Source organism: Vulpes lagopus, chromosome 6 (assembly GCF_018345385.1).
Source record: "Vulpes lagopus strain Blue_001 chromosome 6, ASM1834538v1, whole genome shotgun sequence".
Classification (NCBI taxonomy): Eukaryota; Metazoa; Chordata; class Mammalia; order Carnivora; family Canidae; genus Vulpes; species Vulpes lagopus.
This window is the reverse complement of record NC_054829.1, coordinates 10718872-10738250: the sequence shown is the minus strand read 5'-3', so window position 1 is coordinate 10738250 and position 19379 is coordinate 10718872. Positions and strand designations below refer to the sequence as shown.

The 19379-nt window shown below is 34.6% G+C and overlaps 1 protein-coding gene across 1 annotated transcript in view; it reads left to right on the top strand.

Moving 5' to 3' along the window:
* The window catches only part of UNC79 (unc-79 homolog, NALCN channel complex subunit), a 235537-nt gene that overhangs the window by 61131 nt on the left and 155027 nt on the right, over window positions 1–19379 (top strand). Inside the window, exons 6-7 of the mRNA XM_041757925.1 lie at window positions 2412–2467; window positions 3142–3271. Coding sequence (XP_041613859.1) covers window positions 2412–2467; window positions 3142–3271 — 186 coding nt within the window. The remainder of the gene's footprint in view (window positions 1–2411; window positions 2468–3141; window positions 3272–19379) is intronic.

The window sequence follows — 19379 nt, the reverse complement described above, 5'->3', positions numbered from 1 at the left end:
AGAACGCCTTCCCCCTCTCCCCCTGTCCCAGCAAATTCTGTCTTATGTCTTACTGGTCAGAACTGAGTCATGTGGCCATCTCTTGCTGCGAAGGACTTTGAGCAAGTATCTTGCTTTGTAGTCTGTGCATTGGGGGATGGACCAGGAAGAAAGGGTTATTGGTAGCAGCTGAGTAGCAACAGCATTGTCTGCCACAGGTTATAGGAGAGGGTTAGTCATTCAGTCGAGGGAAGAGTGTTTTGGAAAGGAGACAGGTCAGCAGCACTGAATGCTGCTGAAGGTCAAGTAAGAAGTAGATTGCAGTATGTCTGTTGAATTGAATGACACAGAGGTCATTGGTGACTAAAGTGAAACCTGCTTCAGGGCTATGACAGGGTTGGATGACAGATTCAGGAAGATATAAAACAGGTATCTAACTAGGTGGAGGTGTCTTTTTTTTCCCAAGCATGGGCAAATTAATGAAGCTTACTGTTTCATAGCTTCTAAGAATTCCTCAACGAGACAGACTTGGTGCCTGAGTGATGAAATACAAGTTTATCCATCAGTCTGTCACTTGCTTGGGCAAGATAGGGAACTAAGCTAAATAAGTTTTCTCACTGCAACATGGCAGCTGTGAGATAATACGTTTAAGGTTCTTAGCACAATACCCGACACATAATGAACACTAAGTGAATGTGAGCTTTTATTATGATCCTATTGGACAATTTTTTTGTCCTATATAGTTCTTGATTACACTGATGGAAGTTTATGTTATACAATTATTATTACTAGGGACTGTCCCTAATATTTCTTTTGTTAACAAGATGAAGAATTGTCAATTCTGTACATTACTCAATGCTTGTGATAAGTGGGGTTACCACTGTCACCGTATGATATTATTACCATATTATTGACTGTATTCCCTATGCTTCACTTCTCACTTCCATGACTTATTTATTTTATAACTGGAAGTTTCTGCCTCTTAATCCACTTCACTTGCTTTGCTCATCCTTTACCCTCCTCCCCTTTGACATCCACCAGTTTGTTCTCTGTATTTATGAGTCTGTTTTTGTTTGTTTGTTTTGTTTTTAGATTCCACATGTAAGTGAAATCATATGATATTTGTCTTTCCCTGTCTGACTTATTTCACTTGGTGTAATATCCTCTGGGTCCATCCATGTTGTCACAAAGATTGCATTCTTTTTTTTTAAAGATTTATTTATTTATTATATTCATCAGAGAGACAGAGAGAGAGAGAGAGAGAGAGAGAAAGAGAGGCAGAGACACAGGCAGAGGGAGAAGCAGGCTCCACGCAGGGAGCCTGACATGGGACTTGATCCCGGATCTCGATCCCGGGTCTCCAGGATCAAACCCTGGGCTGAAGGTGGCGCTAAACCGCTGAGCCACTTGGGCTGCCCAATTGCATTCTTTTTGATGGCTGAGTAATATTCCACTGTATATTGTATATATTCCACTGTATATATGTTGTATACCACATTTTCTTTATCCATTCAGCTATTAATAGACTTAGCTTAGATTGCTTCCATACCTTGGCTATTGTAATAACTGTTGCAATAAACATAGGATTGCATATATCTTTTCAAATTAGTGCTTTTGTTTTCTTTGGGTAAATATCCACTAGTGGAATTACTGGATCATAAGATATTTACTATTTTTAATTTTTTAAGGAACCTCCATACTGTTTTCCACAGAAGGTGTACCAGTTTACATTCTCGCCCACAGTATACAAGTGTTCCTTTTTTTTCTATGTTCTTAACAACACCTGTCATTTCCTATCTTTTTGACACTAGCCATTCTGACTGGTGTGAGGTCGTATCTCATTGTGATTTTGATTTGCATTTCCCTGATGATTAGTGATGTTGAGCATCTTTTCATGTGTCTGTTGGCCATCTGTATGTTTGTTCAGGTCCTCTGCCCATATTTTAATCAGATTTTTTTTGTATTGGATTGTGTAAATTCTTTATATGTTTCAGATATTAGCCTCTCATCAGATATATTACCTGCAATATCTTCTTCCATTTGGTAGGTTGCCTTTTTATTTTGTTGATGGTTTCCTTTGCTGTGCAGAAGCTTTTTATTTTGGTGTGGTCCAATAATTTTTACTTTTGTTTTCCTCCTTTGAGGAGACATATCCATAAACACGTGGGTGAGACCCATGTCCAAGAGATTACTGCTTGTGTTTTTTTTTTAGAAGTTTTATGGTTTTAGATCTCACATGTAGGTCTTAAATCCACTTTGAGTTTATTCTTATGCATGGGTAAGATAATGGTCCAGTTTCATTCTTCTGGAAATAAGTAACTTCTAGTTTAATGATTAGATGAAAAGTCATACTAATATATTTTATTACATCTCAAAGGATATTTTATCTGACATTTACAATTTGTGTTCAAATTCTATTTTCTTCCTTACAGTGTATCATTGTCAATTATTGGAATGCCTCATGAAATATAAGCAAGAAGTCTGGAAAGTAAGTTTTAGGCCAAATTTAACTCATAGCCACAAACTCAATTTATATAACAGAATAAGAATATTTGGCCTATTCAAACAGGCCAAATTTATTGATGTCTTATTATTTTAGTATGGCAGAACCTGAAATTCTTTCCTTCCTGGTTAACTTATTTAAAGCAGAAATGATACTTGAAGAATGCAGTGGCCTGACAGGAAAAAAATAATTGACTGGCTCTATTCTTAGAATTTAGCAAATACTATATTACATGGCAATTTTATTTCATTTGAAATGTTGCTCAAGAACCTGTCTTTTTTCAAATAGGAGATGTGAATTGTTAAGAAATGGGTTTTAGAAAAATATTTGAAAAATGCAGTGTTTGGCAAACTGATTCATTCTATTCTAAAATCTTCCTTTAACATTTCCCAAGTAGGGAAGAATTTGTTAAAAGACAATGTAATTTTGATCTTTACCTGGAGGGGAGGAGAGGTGCTTATTTATAGGACCCATAAGCAAATAAAAAAATAATGTTTTCATATGGTCTCATCTAAGAAGCATACCTGGATGATGAGATACCAGGAAAATGAACCACCAGCCCTTCTGTTAGAATTTCCATTGCTTTGGTAATATTGAATGAGCTGTTTTCATCTTTATTTGATGATGCTAAATCAAAGTACGCTTCCTGTTTCCTTTAGGATCTTTTGTATGTGATAGCCTATGGGCCTTCACAAGTGAAACCTCCAGCTGTGCAAATGCTGTTCCATTACTGGCCCAATTTAAAGCCTCCTGGGGCAATAAGTGAATACAGGGGCTTGCAGTACACAGGTAAGAAGGGAATAACCCTGTCATGCCCCATTTTATTTCTCTTATGCCACATTTACCTCACCTACTTATTTTTTTAAATCTTGCTGGATTATGTGCCTTTAGACATTGTTATAAACCCTTTCTGAAACTGGGTGGTATAAAATACATGAATGAAAATTGGTTTCAAAAGCCTCTATGACATCATAGAAAATTGCTCAAATCTCAGTGTCACTCATCTGGACTGGGGTCCTGACTGTGGCTAACCTTAATCAGAGGTGTGAGCTGTATATATGGTCTCATTTATTTGGGGAATATAAAAATTAGTGAAAGGGAATAAAGGGGAAAGGAGAGAAAATGAGTGAAAATATCAGTGAGGATGACAGAATATAAGAGACTCCTAACTCTGGGAAACGAACAAGGGGTAGGGGAAAGGTGGGTGGGGTGACTGGATGACAGGCACTGAGGGGGGCACGTGATGGGATGAGCACTGGGTGATATGCTATATGTTGGCAAATTGAACTCCGATAAAAAAAAATAAATAAAAAATAAAAGTATTAATCCAAAAAAAAAAAAAGGGGTGTGAACTGTGAGTGTTGTTGCAGATTTGCCCACCATTTGGTAAAATCCCAACTGGCTAATTCTGCTCGAGTAAGACTTTCATATTCCACATTTCCAGTTCATAAGCTAAATAAAAATTAAGTGACCTTGTAAGCCTAGTTGGGCAGGAAGAGTCAACAATTGGTGAATATTTGTATAACTAATAACCAATAAGTAGATGTTGAATTTGAATGTAAAGACCTATACTTACCAAAAAACAAATAAGCGTCAGGTCCTATGTGTTGTTTATGTTTACATATTGTAAAATCAAAGAAGGAGCCTATGGCTAACAGAGTTTCTGATGATACCCCTGACTACCCTCTCTCTTCACTACCTCTGCAGATTTTTATGAAAATAGGGGAGGTGAATATTTTGGCAAAGTTAGCTTTTATTCTGGTTATTGTGAGATTGTATACTGATGCTCTGAGAATCTCCTTCTTTCTTGGTATTACTTGTCTTTTCAAAGGTGATTTGAGGTGGTTCTAAGGGGATTTAATTTAATTCAGGTGTCTCATTTATGTTCCTGATTAAAGCCAAATGTTAGAAATAATAACACCTGTTTTTTGGGCTTTGCATGTCTTTGGTGGGTTTATTCTAAATTCAGAACAAATAATACTGGCTTTAGTAGTAGCAATAATATTAATTAAAACAATGAAGGTAAATAGTAAATACCTTTTTAAAAAATGGAAATTGGTATCATTGGCGCTTTAAATCATGGATAGTAGAGAATGTTTAAGTGTTGCTAAGTGGATAATTTGTAAAAACAGGAAAAAAGTTGGAAGCATTAATAAAACAGTTGAAAGGACTGAAATATTCAACTTCTTCTCAGGAAATCCCTGAATAAGCACTTACGTGATATATGAATGGCGAACTGGTATCAAATGAAATTTATTTACTTGATAAATATCTGAAGAGTGGCTATTATGTGCCAGGCACTATTTCTTGATGATGTAAGAACCAACTCAGAACCAGACCCCATGGAGCTTAGTGCAATCTGGATATGGAAAATGATTTGCTTATTCAACAAATATTTATGAGGTGCCTTCTACGCCAGGTGTTAGTTTAGGCACTGACTAGTAAACGATGAAAAAAGCAGACTAAAATCACTAATATTTTGGTGTGTACATTCCAGTTTTCTGGGAAAGACCAGGAAACCACTATAGTATAGTAAGTGCTAAGATAGAGCAAATATAGAAAGCTGTGGAAATATGCAACAGGGGCCTCTGACCTTACCCTGATGGTGGGCAGGTTTGGGGAGGGTTAAGTTGTCAAGGAACATTCTCGAGTGAGTGACAGATAAGCTGATAGCTGAAAGATAATGCATACTCTAGGTGTCAAAGGGAGAGTGAATCATGAGTGGATGAAATGTAGATTTGAGGCAGAAGGAAACAGCATGGGTTCAGACTTGGAGGTCAGAGACAGCATGATCCTATGTAAGAGGTGGAACAGGCTATGTGCAGTCAGACAATGGAATGACAGGAGGAGAGCTGCTAGCGATAAGCGGGAAGCCTGGCAGGGCCTGTGAAGGGCTTGGAATTTTATCCTAACAGCAAAGGGAAACCACAGACAGGTTTAAAATGGAGAAGCCATACGATAAGCTTTGACTGTTCAGAGTAGCCCAGAAGCCTTACAAACTGACAATGGCTTCCATTTACTCCCATGCCTGTACCCACTGAGAAGAGCCAGTGAAACCCATCTCCCCAGAATAGCTCAGTCTGTGCCTACTAAGATCAGAGTGACTCTTTCATCTTCTCTGGGCTCATCTGAACAAGACGTCTCTGTCTACCGTCCTCTGTCCTTCAGTCCATTCCTGTGATCATACCTCCACCCACTTCCATTCTTCCCACAGGGTGCCATTATGTGCGTGCTACCTGCCAGGCACTGTCCAAGGCCCTGGGGAAGCACCTCTCTGGGAGCCCCCGTTCTAGTGGGCTGTGGCATTCTGTGTAGGAAACAAGAGATCATGGAAAAAAATTAATCGTTCCAGCTTATATGTTACTATTTTTCTAGCAGTTGTTTGTCAGGCATTGTTCTAGTTGCTCCTGTCTCACTTAATATTATAGCCTTCTCCCAACTGAACACAATTATGGACCAAGCATCATACTGGGTTTCACAGACATTTTCTCAATTAATCCTCACAAAAATCTTGAGAGGTAGATTTTCTTATTTCAGTGTTAACAAGTGATGAGCGATACACAGAGTTTGAATGACATCCCTAAATTCATACAGAGAAGAAAGGAGCACAGGTTGAATTCGAACTTGGATTATCTTCATTGAAAACTCACATTTTACTGTCCTAACAGTATGACATCACTTCTATCAATTCAGTCCTTTAATTAAACTTTAGCTGCAACATTAGATATTTTTGACAACATCTGCTACAGTGAAAGATGCACTGAGGAGTATCCTCAGTATTTAGATGGCACTTCAACTCTAAATATACATTATTCTTAATAGTAAAAATTATATGAGTATAGAATTTTATGGGCTTGGAAACAAAAATAAAATACTTTGTTAAGGACCAGCAACTTTTGTATGCTTTCTGAGTGATTTATTTCTTTTTTCAAAAATACAAGTAATTTTTTAAAAGGAGACTTTGCTTTTAGAAAAATTATAGAAATATATAAGAAGGAAAAAATACTATTGCCCAGAAATCACTGGTGTTAATATTTTGGTATATTTTTCTCTAGTTTTTTTTGGTGCATATTTTAAAACAAAATAGAGATCATATTGTATATAATTATACAAGATTTCCTCCCCAAGCTTCTGTTGTGACATTTTAAAAATACAGAAAAGTTTAAAGATTAACATTATGAGCATACTTATAGCTCATATAGTAGATTTAGATTTAATATATTATTAGTGTTTAATAGATTATTAAATATATAGAGATTTAATATATTAAATAATTACTTTATTATAATAGATTTAATAATTATTAGTAATTAACCATTAGTTTAACTGTACATTTATGTATATATAAATTGTTTATTGCCTTTTAAGGATAGTAACAGGAATAATTACAGCTCCTATGAAGAAGATCAAATAGTGAAGATTTGGTAATCTACAGTGTTTACCTCTTTTGCTATTTATGAAGAACAAAGACTGCTTCATTTATTTGGTCATTAAGTGTGAATCTTAGAGATGCAAAAATTATAGGAAATTTCTTGGCAATGGTAATAGCTATTATGTTGTTCTATAAAGCTCAGCTTCTGTGGGGAGAAAGAAATTATTTAGCCTTTTTTTTTTTTTTTGTGATGGTGTCTCAACTAGTAAATAATTTAGATCAGCACCAGTTGTTGTATAGTTTCCATCTGAACTGTGAAACAAAAGATGTGGCACAAGATACACATTTCCAAGACAGAGTTTCTTGGAAACATGATAGAGAATAACTAAAGATAAGCACTACAAGGTTAGACTTTAGTCTACGCTACCAGATACCTAACTTGACATAGTACCATTGGATTCTTGAGTTGTATACAAGTGCAAGAAGGTCCACCTTTTATGTTGTCACTTCTCTATTGTTGACTTTTTATTTATCTTTTTGTTATTTTATCTCCATGGCTTTTAAAAGGTGTTTTAAACCTTTTATATTTGTACAACATATGTGGAAAACCACATAAATTATAAGTGTAATGGGAACATCGCCCACCATGTCTACCACCATGACTACCTTCTCTTTCTATCCCAAAGGTAATTACTAAATTGACCTCCAACATGAAAGATTAGTTTTGCCTATTTTTGAATTGTATATAAATGGAATCATACATTATTTATGTGTGTGTATGTGCATGCACGTGAGTATGATTTGTCTATAACTATGTTTCATTCATTTTTATTGCTATATACTACAAAATGAATGTACTATGGTATATGTATTGATTTTACTATTAATGGATATTTGGGTTGTTCCTGCCTTTTGGCTATTACAAGTAATGCTGCTGTGAATATCCTTCTACATATCTTTTGGTGCACACATGCACACATTTCTGTTAGATATATGCCTGGGGTGGGATTACTGTATCAGAGGGTTTGCATATATCTAATTTTTTTTCATCACACTCTCCTCTGCATATATCCAATTTTATTTGAGATAGTTTTCCAAAAAGTGTTGTACTAATTTATATTCCCATTACCATGTATGTAAGTTCTTTTTGTCTGTATTCCAAAAAGTGATACTTTTGGGTGATACTTTATTTGTTTTCAAAATTTTAGTCATTTTTGAGTGTATGTAGAAGTATCTTATCATGATTATAATTTGCATTTACCTGATTATTAATGACATTGAACAATTTTTCACGTTTATTGACTATTTGGATATCCTCTTTACATAATCTTTGTCAGTAACAGATGTTATAAAATATCTTTTCTTATTTTTTTACTCTATAAATGGCTTTTGATTAGCTGAAGTTCTTATTTTAATGTAATCAAATTAGCAATCTTTTTTATATCCTAAGAAAATCTTTCCCTTATACCAAAGTTATGATATTGTTATCTTCTAGAATATTTTTTACCCTTTAAATTTAGATGTATCTGAAATTAATTTTTCTGAATGGTGTGAGGTGTAAGGGTCAATTTTTTTTTCTCTAAGGATAGTCAGTAGACTCAGCATCATTTATTTAAAAGCTTGTCCTTTTTTTACTGCTCTGTAGTACTGTTTTTGTTATAAATCAAGTGTCTATTTAGGGATGGTTCTTTCTCTGGATTCTTTATTTAGTTTAATTGGTGTATTTTTCCTTTTCTCAAAATCACACTGTCTGAATTAATGTAGTTTAATAATAAAACTTTATATCCTTCAGTACAAGTCTTTCTACCTTGTATTGTTTTCATTGTCTACTCCTGCTTTCTCTTCTTCCCTTTCTTTCTCCTTCTCCTGATTTTCTTCTTTCTCTTTTAAGGTTATTCCAAGCTATTTGCAAAGTTAAAGAGTCTGTTAAGTTAAACACATGCAAACACTCACCTAAACTATTAGGATTTTGACTGAGAATGCTGTGAATCTATAGATCAGTTTTGGGAAATGACACCTTTATAATATTAAATCTTCTAATTCATGTGCTAGAAGTATATCTCATTTTTTAGGCTCCCTTAATGCTGTTTTATAGTTTTTTTTTTGTGTGTGTAGATGGCTTGCCTATATCTCACATAGTGTATTCCTACCTATTTATTTTTTGATGTTATTGTCAATGATATATCTTTAAAAAATTACATTTTCTAACTCTTCATTGCTAGTATGTAGACATGAAATTAATTCTTGTATATTGGTCTTGTATCCAGCAACCTTGCTACATCACTTTTTAATTCTAATAATTTATTGAAGTTTTAAGAAAGTGTCCACGTGTACAATTATATTATTGCTGAATAATAGTTTAATGTCTCTTTTTCAATCCTTAAGTCTTTTATGTCTGTTGACTTATTGCACTGGCTAAAAATCTTCTGTGCTATGCTGAGTTTTAACTTCCCTCTTGACTCATTTAGAAGGATGATGATTAATTTCTAAACATATGAGGATTTTCCTTGTGAAATTTTGTACTGATTTATAGCTGATGCCTCTGTGGCCAGACAACATACTTTGTATTGTTTCATTCCTTTAACACTTTTCACACTTTGTTTGGAGCTGAGCCTATGCTCATTTTGTAAAGTTCCGTGTACTTAAAAAAAATCACTTGTATTTGGCAGTCTTTAGATACTGTGTTCTATATACGTCAAATAAATAAAATTTAATTGTGTAGCTCAAATCTTCTATATCTTTATTATACTTTTGTCTTTTTCTTCTATTAGTTACCAAGAATAGAATTTAAAATCTATGAATGTGGATTTGTGTATTCCTGCTTGTAGTTCTATCAGTATTTGCTGTATAAATTTGAAGGCTGCATTATTAGGTGCATACAAATTTAGAATGCAACATCTTTCTGGTGAATTGAAACTTTATGCATGTCTTTATCTCTAGTAATGCTTATTTGTGTTAAAATCTACTTTGTCTTAGACTAATATAGCTATGCCAGCTCTTATGAGTGTTTGCATAGTATAGTTTTCCACCTTTTATTTTCAACTATTTTATAGTCTTATATTTCATGTGTGTCTTGTAAGCAGCATACAGTTCTATGTTTTAAACTCAATTTTCGGGATCCCTGAGTGGCGCAGCAGTTTAGCGCCTGCCTTTGGCCCAGGGCGTGATCCTGGAGACCCGGGATCGAATCCCACGTCGGGCTCCCGGTGCATGGAGCCTGCTTCTCCCTCTGCCTGTGTCTCTGCCTCTCTCTCTCTCTCTCTCTCTCTCTCTCTCTCTCTCTGTGTATGTGTGTGTGTGTGTGTGACTATCATAAAAGCGGAGAGTGGGCAGCCCGGGTGGCTCAGAGGCTTAGCGCTGCCTTCAGCCCAAGGCGTGATCCTGGAGACCTGGGATCGAGTCCCGCATCGGGCTCCCTGCATGGAGCCTGCTTCTCTCTCTGCCACTGTCTCTCTCTCTCTCTCTCTGTCTCTCATGAATAAATAAATAAATAAAAATCTTAAAAAAAAATAAAAATAAACTCAATTTTCATGATTTTTGCCTTATGTTTGAAGCACTTCAAGCATATATATGTTTTTATATATTATCATATATAATATATTATATATATTATATATATATATATTTTATGTGATTACTGGCATATTTGATTTTAAATCTGCCATTTTCTATTTGCTTTTTATTTCTCCTGCCTCTTTTGTGTTCTCTTTATTTCTTCTCCTTTTTGCCTCTTTTGTACTGATTGAGCATATTTAAATATTCTTTCTTTGTCTTATTGAGTTACTCAGTCTTCTGTACTCTCTTAATCATTACCCTAGAGATTATACCATGCATTCTTGGCTTGTCGGTGTCTACTATAAATTAGTACTTTTACCCTTTCCTGTAAAATGACAGAAGATTTTAACTTATTTTTTGCTCCTCCAAACTTCCATGCTATGCTTTTGTGCTCTATTTTTTACAGTTTTAAAACATGTAATTATTATTGTTCTTTACAGTCAATATTCAATTTTTTTCTGGCTTTTTTTTTCTTTTTATATTCCTAAGCTCCCATCAGCTATATTTATTTTTCCTTAATAATGAGCTTTCCATAATTCCTTCTACTGCCCTTCTACTGGGAATAAATTTTCTCAGTGTTTGAAAATATCTTTATTTTGACTTGATTTTTTTAAAAAAAATATTTTATTTATGAAAAACATAGAGGCAGAGACACAGGCAGAGGGAGAAACAGACTCCTTTCAGGGAGCCTGATGTGGGGCTCGATCCCCAGGCCCGGGATCTGGGATCATGCCCTGAGCCAAAGGCAGACGCTTAGCTGCTGTGCCACCCAGGCATCCCTTGACTTGATTTTTTTTTTTAAAGCTATTTTCTCAGTATATGAGATTTATGGCAGTGATTTTCTTTTCACACATTGAAGGTATTTCATGATCTTTTCATTTTCATTGTTTCTATTAAAAAGTCAGCTATCACTGTTGCCCTTTTGAAGGTAAATTGCCTTTTTTATTTTGAAATTTGTCTTTATTTCTTTTTTTCTATTTGGTTAGCATTATTTATTTATCTGAGAGAAAGAGCACAGAAGGAGAAGAGAAAGGGAGAAGCAGACTCTCTGTGAGCAGAGAACCTAATATGGGGGCTTGATTGTAGGACCCTGAGACCATGACCCAAGTGGAAGGCAGATGCTTAACCGATTGAGCCACCCAGGCACCCCTATTTAGCTGAAATTTTAAAAATATCTTTTTCTAGTTTTATTGAGAAATAATTGACATATATCACTGTATAAGTTTAAGGCATACAGCATGATGATTTGATCTACATAAATTGCAATTATTGTGATAGCTTCAGGTAATATCCATTATCTCATATAGATACAATATAAAGAAAAGATAGAAGAAAAGAGAAAAGAAAAAGTTTCTCCTTGTGATGAGGATGCTTAACAACTTTCCTGTATATCGTATGGCAATGTTAACTGTAGTCATCATGTTGTACATCACATCCCTGGTACTTATTTGTCTTATAACGTATTTCCTCCAATAATTCCCCCTACCCTCATCTTCTTCTTCCTCTGGTAACTACATCTGATTTCTTTTTCTATGAGGTGTTTTTTGAAAGTAAGATCACAGTATTTGTCTTTATCTGACCTATTTCACTTGGCATAATGCCTTCAAGATCCATTCATGTTGTTGCAAGTGATAGGATTTCCTCATTTTTCATGGCTAAATAATATTCCATTACATACATTTATTCCATTGCATGTATGTACTTCTTTATTCATTCATCCATGTTGTACACTTATTTCCATGTCTTGGCTGTTATAACTAATGCTGCAGTCAACATGGAGGGTGCAGATATTTTTAAAAAATATTTTATTTATGTATTAGAGAGAGTGAGAGAGAGATCGTGCACACAACCTGGGGGGAGTGGCAGAGGCAGAGGAAGAAGCCGATTCCCCAGTGAGCAGGGAGCCTGAGGCAGGCTTCATCCCAGGATGCCATGGTTGTGACCTGAGCCAAAGGCAGACACTTAACTAACTGAGTCACCCAGGTGCCCCTGGGGGATGCAGATATCTTTTTGAGTTAATGTTTTCATTTCCTTTGGATATATTCTCAGAGGTGGAATTGCTGGATCATATGGTAGTTTTATTTTTAATTTTTTGAGGCTGCTCCATATTGTTTTCCTTAGTGACTGTGCCAATTTACAATACTACCAGCAGTGCACAAGTAATACCGTTTCTCCGCATCCACACTAGCATTTGTTATCTCTTGTTTGTTTGATTATGGCCATTCTAACAGGTATGGGATGATATCTCACCATGATTTTATTTTATTATTTTATTTTTTTCTCACCATGATTTTAGTTTGCATTTCCCCAATGACTAGATGTTGAACATTTTTTCATGTGCCTGTTGGCCTTTTATATATCTGCTTTTTAAAAATGTCTACTCAGCTATTCAAGTTCTTTGCCCATTTTTTAAATTGGGTTATTCTTGTTTTTGGTATAGAGTTCTATGAGTTCTTTATATATTTTGGATATTAATCTCTTATCAGATACGCAGTTTGCAAATATTTTTTTCCATTCTATAGATTGTCTTTTTATTTTGTTGTTTCTTTTGCTGTATAGAAGCTTTTTAGTTTGATATATTGTTCCACTTGTTTATTTTTGATTTTGTTGTTTGTTTTACATGTTGGATCCAAAAAATCATTACCAGGACCCATGTTAAGGAACTTTATTCCTGTGTCTTCTTCTAAGAGTTTCACAGTTTCAGATCTTACATTTAAGTCCTTAATCCACTTGAGTTAATTTTTGTGAGTGGGCTAAGATAGTGGTTCAGGTTCATTCTTTTACATATAAATATTAAACTATATCAGTACGATTTGTTGAAGAAACTATCTTTTTTCCATTGAAGTATTCTTGGCTTCCTTATCAAATATTTACTTGGCTGTATACGTTTCTGTTTTTTCTTGGCTTTTGATTGTGTTTCATTGCTCTATTTGTCTGTTTCTGTGCAGTACCATACTGTTTTGTTTACTATAACTTTATAGTTAGTGTAGTTTGAAATCAGAGAGCGTGATGCAGGGATCCCTGGGTGGCTCAGCGGTTTGGCGCCTGCCTTCGGCCCAGGGCATAATCCTGGAGTCCTGGGAATAATCCTGGAGTCCTGGGATCGAGTCTCACATCAGGCTCCTTGCATGGAGCCTGCTTCTCCCTCTGCCTGTGTCCCTACGCCGCCCGCCCCCCATGTCTCTCATGAATGAATGAATAAAATCTTTAAAAAAAAAAAAAGAGAGAGTGGGATGCCTTCTGTTTTGTTCTCCTTTCTTATTTACATATACATTTTAGGAGTGTTTTTTTTACTTCTGTAGAAAATGCCTTTGGGATCCTGATAGGGGTTGCATTGAATCTCATAGATGGCTTTTGGTAGTATTGACATTTTAATAGTATTAATTCTCCTAGTCTTTGAACATGCAATACCTTTCTATTTATTTGTATCTTTGATTTCTTTCATTAATGTCTTAACAGTTTTCAGAGTAGAGATTTTTCACCTCTCTGGTTAAATTTATTCCTAAGTATTTTATTGTTTTTGATGTTATTGTAGATGGGATCAATTTTTAAATTTCTTTTTCAGAGAATTAATTGTTAGTGTATAGAAATGCTATTGATTTTTGTATATTAATTTTGTATCCTGCAACTTTATTGAATTCATTGCTTAGATCTAACAGATTTTTGGTTAAGTTTTTAGGATTTTCTATATAGAATCAGGTCATTGGAAAATAGAGATGATTTTACCTCTTCCTCTCCAGTTCTGATACCTTTTATTTTCTTGCTTGATTGCTCTCTTAGGACTTCCAGTACTGTGTTGAATAGGAGTGGTTAGAATGGGCACTCTTGTCTTGTTCCTGATCTTAGAGGAAAGATTTTCAACCTTTGATTGTTGAGTATATTGTTAACTATGGGCTTGTCATAGTGGCCTTTAGTATGTTGAGATGTGTTCCTTATATGCCTAGTTTGAGTTTTTATCATGAATAGATGTTGAATTTTGTCAAGAGCTTTTTCTGTCTATTGAAATGATCATATGATTCTTTCACTCTATTAAGGTGATGTATTATGTTAATTGATTTGCATATGTTGAGTGATTTTTGTATCCCAGGGATAAATCCCACTTAATCATAGTGAATAATACTGTTATGTGCTGCTGAATTTGGCTTGCTAGTATTTTACTGATAATTTTTGCATCTATATTATTCAGGGATATTGGCCTGTAATTTTCTAATAGTGTCTTTTTCTGGTTTTGGTTTCAGGATAATGCTGACCTCATAAAATGAGTTTGAGAGTATTCTAACCTCTTTGATTTTTTTGAAAGTGTTTGAGAAGGATTGGTGTTTCCTTCTTTAAATATTTGGTAAAAGTCATCAGTGAAGGTATTTGGTTCTGGGCTTTTGTTTATTAGGAGGTTTTTGATTACTGATTTGTATCCTTACTCGTAATCAGTCTATTCAGATTTTCTATTTCTTTCTGATTCAGTCTTGGTAAATTGTATGTTTCTACAAATTACTCCATTTCTTCAGGGTTGTCCAGTTTGTTGGCATATGGTTGTTCACAGTAGCCTCTTATAATCCTTTCTATTTCTGTGGCATCAGTTGTAAGGTCTCCTTTTTCGCTTATAATTTTGTTGATTTGGGTCTTCTCCCTATTTTTATTGGTTAGTATAGATAAAGATTTGCCAATTTTGTTTATCTTTTCAACGAACCAACTCTTAGTTTGGTTAATTATTTTATTGTTTTTCGGTTCTTTATTTCACTTATTTCTGCTCTACTCTTAATTATTTTCTTTCTTCCTGACTTTGGGCTCAGTCTGTTCCTTTTTTAGTTCTTTATATGGAGGTAGGTTGTTTATTTGGGATTTTTCTTCTTAATGTAGGCATTTATTGCTATGAACTTTCCCTCTTAGAATTGCTTTTACCACATCCCATAGGTATGCTTCCATTTTTGTATGTCTCAGGAAACGTTTTTATTTCCTCTTTAATTTCTTCTGTGGTCATTTGGTTGTTCAAGAGAGTGTTGTTGAATTTCTGTGTGTTTGTGAATTTTTTAGTTTTCTTCTTGTTATTGATTTCTAGTTTCATGCCATTGTGGTTAGAGGAGATATGTGGTATGATTTCAGTCTTCTTGAATTTGCCAAGACTTGTTTTGTGGCCTATTTGTATATGTGTGACCTTTAAACATGGTTTGTCTTAGAAAATGTTCCATGTGTGCTTGAGACAAATGTGTATTATACTGTTGTTGGATAGGATGTTCTGTATATGCTTATCACGTTCATTTGGTCTGTAGTGTTCAAATCTGCTGTTTCTTTATTGATTTTGCCTGGGTGATCTACCCATTGCTGAGAGACCAAATGAATATGATAAGCATGTACAAAACATTCTATCCAACAACAGTATAATACACATGTGGGAAGCCCAATGTGGGACTCAATACTGTAATTCCGGGATCACGCCCTGAGCCAAAGGCAGATGCTCAACCCTCGACTGCTGAGCCACCCAGATGTCCCTGGCTCCTTTATTTCCTTGTGGTTTGTTCCAGCACCCTTTTTGTTGAAAAGTTTATCCTCTGACCTGTATTGGTCTCTTGGTCATAGATATGTGAGCATATTTCTAGACTGTATTTTGTTTCATTGTTCTGAATACCAGTACGAACTATCTTAAATACTTTTGCTGTATAGTCTTAAAGTCAGATAGTGCAAGTGTCTGGCTGTTTTTCTTTGCCTATTTTAGGTCTAGTGCATTTCTATATAAATTTCAGTATTGGGCTTCATTTCTACAGAAAATAATTCTTCTGGGATTTGATCTGGATTGTGTTAAATCTATAATTCCATTTGGAAATGATTAACATTGTAAAAATATTTTTTTCTAATCCATGAATATGATACATCTCTTCATTGTATAGATCTTTTAAAATTTTCTCTCAACAGAGTTCTGTAGTTTTCAGTATAGAGTTTTTATATGTCTTTTGTTAAATTAGTTCCTAGATATTTGGGGTTTTTTTATACTGTTGTAAATGGTATTATTTAAAAATTTACTTTCCAATTGTTTATTGACAGTATGGAGAAATTCAGTTGATTTTTGTATATTCATATTTATCTCATGATTTTGCTAAATTTAGCTGTTGGTTCTTTTTTTTTTTTTTTTTTTTTTTTAATTTTTTATTTCTTTATGATAGTCACAGAGAGAGAGAGAGAGAGGCAGAGACACAGGCGGAGGGAGAAGCAGGCTCCATGCACCGGGAGCCTGATGTGGGATTCGATCCCGGGTCTCCAGGATCGCGCCCTGGGCCAAAGGCAGGCGCCAAACCGCTGCGCCACCCAGGGATCCCTTAGCTGTTGGTTCTAGTAGTTGGTTGATTCATTGGATTTGCTATATAAATGATGGTGCCATCTGTAGATAAAGACAAATTTGCTTCTTCCTTTCCAATTTTCATACCATTTATTGATGTTTGTTTCATTGCCTAGGATTTTTCACAACAATGCTGAATAGAAGTTGTAAGAATGGTCACCTTTGCTTTGTTTCTAATTTTATGGAATATTTCACCATTAAGTGGTTTTAGCATTAGGATTTCATGAATATCCTTTATGGTCAGTTTGAAGAAGTTTCAGTTTCATTTCCAGTTGACTGAGAGCTTTTATCCCAAGTAGATGTTAAATTTTTACAAATATTTGGATAAACTAAAACAACAGACCAAAAAAAAAAAAAACAATAGAAGTTATGTATTTCTAGTAAGAAGTTACTAGGGCTGAGGTCAAAGAGATTGCTGACAGTGTTCATCTCTAGGATTTGATGTTTTTCTGTCTCACATTTAAGTCTTTCATCCATTTTGAATTTATTTTTATGTTGGTGTAAGAAAGTGGTCCAGTTTCATTTTTCTGCATGTTGCTGTCCAGTTTTCCCAATACTATTTGTTAAGGAGATTGTCTTTTTTCCATTGGATATTCTTTCTTGCTTTGTCAAGGATTAGTTGATCAAATAGTTGTGGGTCCATTTCTGGGTTTTCTATTCTGTTCCATTGATCTATGTGTCTATGTTTATGCCAGTACTATATTGTCTTGATGAATGCAGCTCTGTAATACAGGTTGAAGTCTGGAATAGTGATGCTTCCAGCTTTGCTTTTCTTTTTCACAATTGCTTTGGCTATTTGTGGCCTTTTCTGGTTCCATACAAATTTTAGGATTATTTGTTGTAGCTCTGTGAAAAATGCTGGTGGTAATTATCCATTTTAGGTTTACAGTTTCCTGTAAAGCTCTACATTAGCTATATCTTACAAATGTTTATTTATTGTGTTTTTACTATCATTCATTTAAAAGTATTTAAAAATTTTTAGTACTGGATCTTCTTTTGCCTGTGTTATTTAGAATGCTGTTTAATTTCCAAATATTTGGGTTCTAGTAATTTTTTGTTTTGATTTCTACTGTTATTCACTATAATCAGTGAATTTTTTTAATACTTAAAGTATGTCATGCTGTTGTTTCTGATAATGAAACAAATTATCAGACAGAAATTTGACACTATTCTTATGATTTTATTCCATAAGTGTAATATGATATTTTTATATGCCTCTTTTAAAGATTTTCTCCTTATTTTTGGTATTTAATAGTAGTAATATAATATGATCTACATAAGTGTAATGGTCTTGTATTTATTTATTTTGCTTGAAGTTTGTCAAGTTTCTTGAATCTGTGGTTTCATGTTCTTCATCATTGGAAAAATGTTGGGTGTTAGTCTTTCCAGGTATTTATTCTCTCCCTTTCTTTTTCTTCTCTCATCTTGGTATTTTTTAAAAAGTTGTTTTTGTTTCAGAGGTCTTAGATACTCCATCCACCCTTATGATTCTTTTGGGGAAAAAAGTTTATCTGTGCTTTAGTTGGGTTTATATTAACCTGTCTTCAAGTTTAATAATCCTTTCTTCTGCTCTGCCCAATATTTTAAAAAAAGTCTATTTAATTACACACACACACACACACACACACACATTTTGTTTGTTTGATTTTGCTTTTCTCATCTCTTTCTGGAATTCCAGTGAAACATATAGTAGAACTTCTTCCGTGTTGCCTATAAATAATTTTTGTATTCTCCTCCTCCATTTTGTCTTTCTGTGCTTCATGCTGAATCTTTTTCCAACTTCTCTTACTATTCACTAATTCTTTAGCTTCTCAATTGTATTCTTAGTTTTGCTATTTATGTTTTTAAGTTCTAGAATTTCCATTTAGTGCTGTAAAAAAGAAATCCCAATTCCTTGATTATATATCCTAATTTGTCTTTTACTTTATAGAACATATTAAGCATGGTTATTTTATTATTTTATTTTTTATTATTTTTTAAAAGATTTTATTTATTTATTCATGAGAATGCACAGAGAGGAGAGAGAGAGAGAGAGAGGCAGAGACACAGGCAGAGGGAGAAGCAGGCTCCATGCAGGGAGCCTGACGTGGGACTGGATCCTGGGTCTCCAGGATCAGGCCCTGGGGTGAAGGCAGTGCTAAACCGCTGAGCCACCCGGGCTGTCCCATAGTTATCTTAAAATTTGTTTCTGATAATTCAATTTTCTGAATCTCTAGAAATTCTGATTTTATTGTCATTTTCTTAATTACTTGTATGTATATATATTTAAATTATGTGCAAGACAATATATAGAAAAACTATGGAGCTCATTTGAGGCTTAGAAAGTTACATTTCTTCAAATAAGGTTTGCTTTTGCCTCTGAAAATTTTGAGGTTATGGACATTAGCAATCCAGGTCACCTTAATGCAGCTCAAAACAAAGACTCATGATCCATTCTTAAGATGATTTGAGGCTGGTCTTCAGTCCCTTTGAGGGTTGGCCTAATTCTGGTCCCCTTTACTCCATGGTATGGCCTTTTGGGACCTCTGCTCATATCCTAGGGAGATTTTTTAGGTCTCCCATTCCTTGGTTGTCCCCAAATTTCAATTTTTGCTTCCCTACTTCAAAGAGTTTGTTGAAATCTGCTCATCTTGTGGAATTGG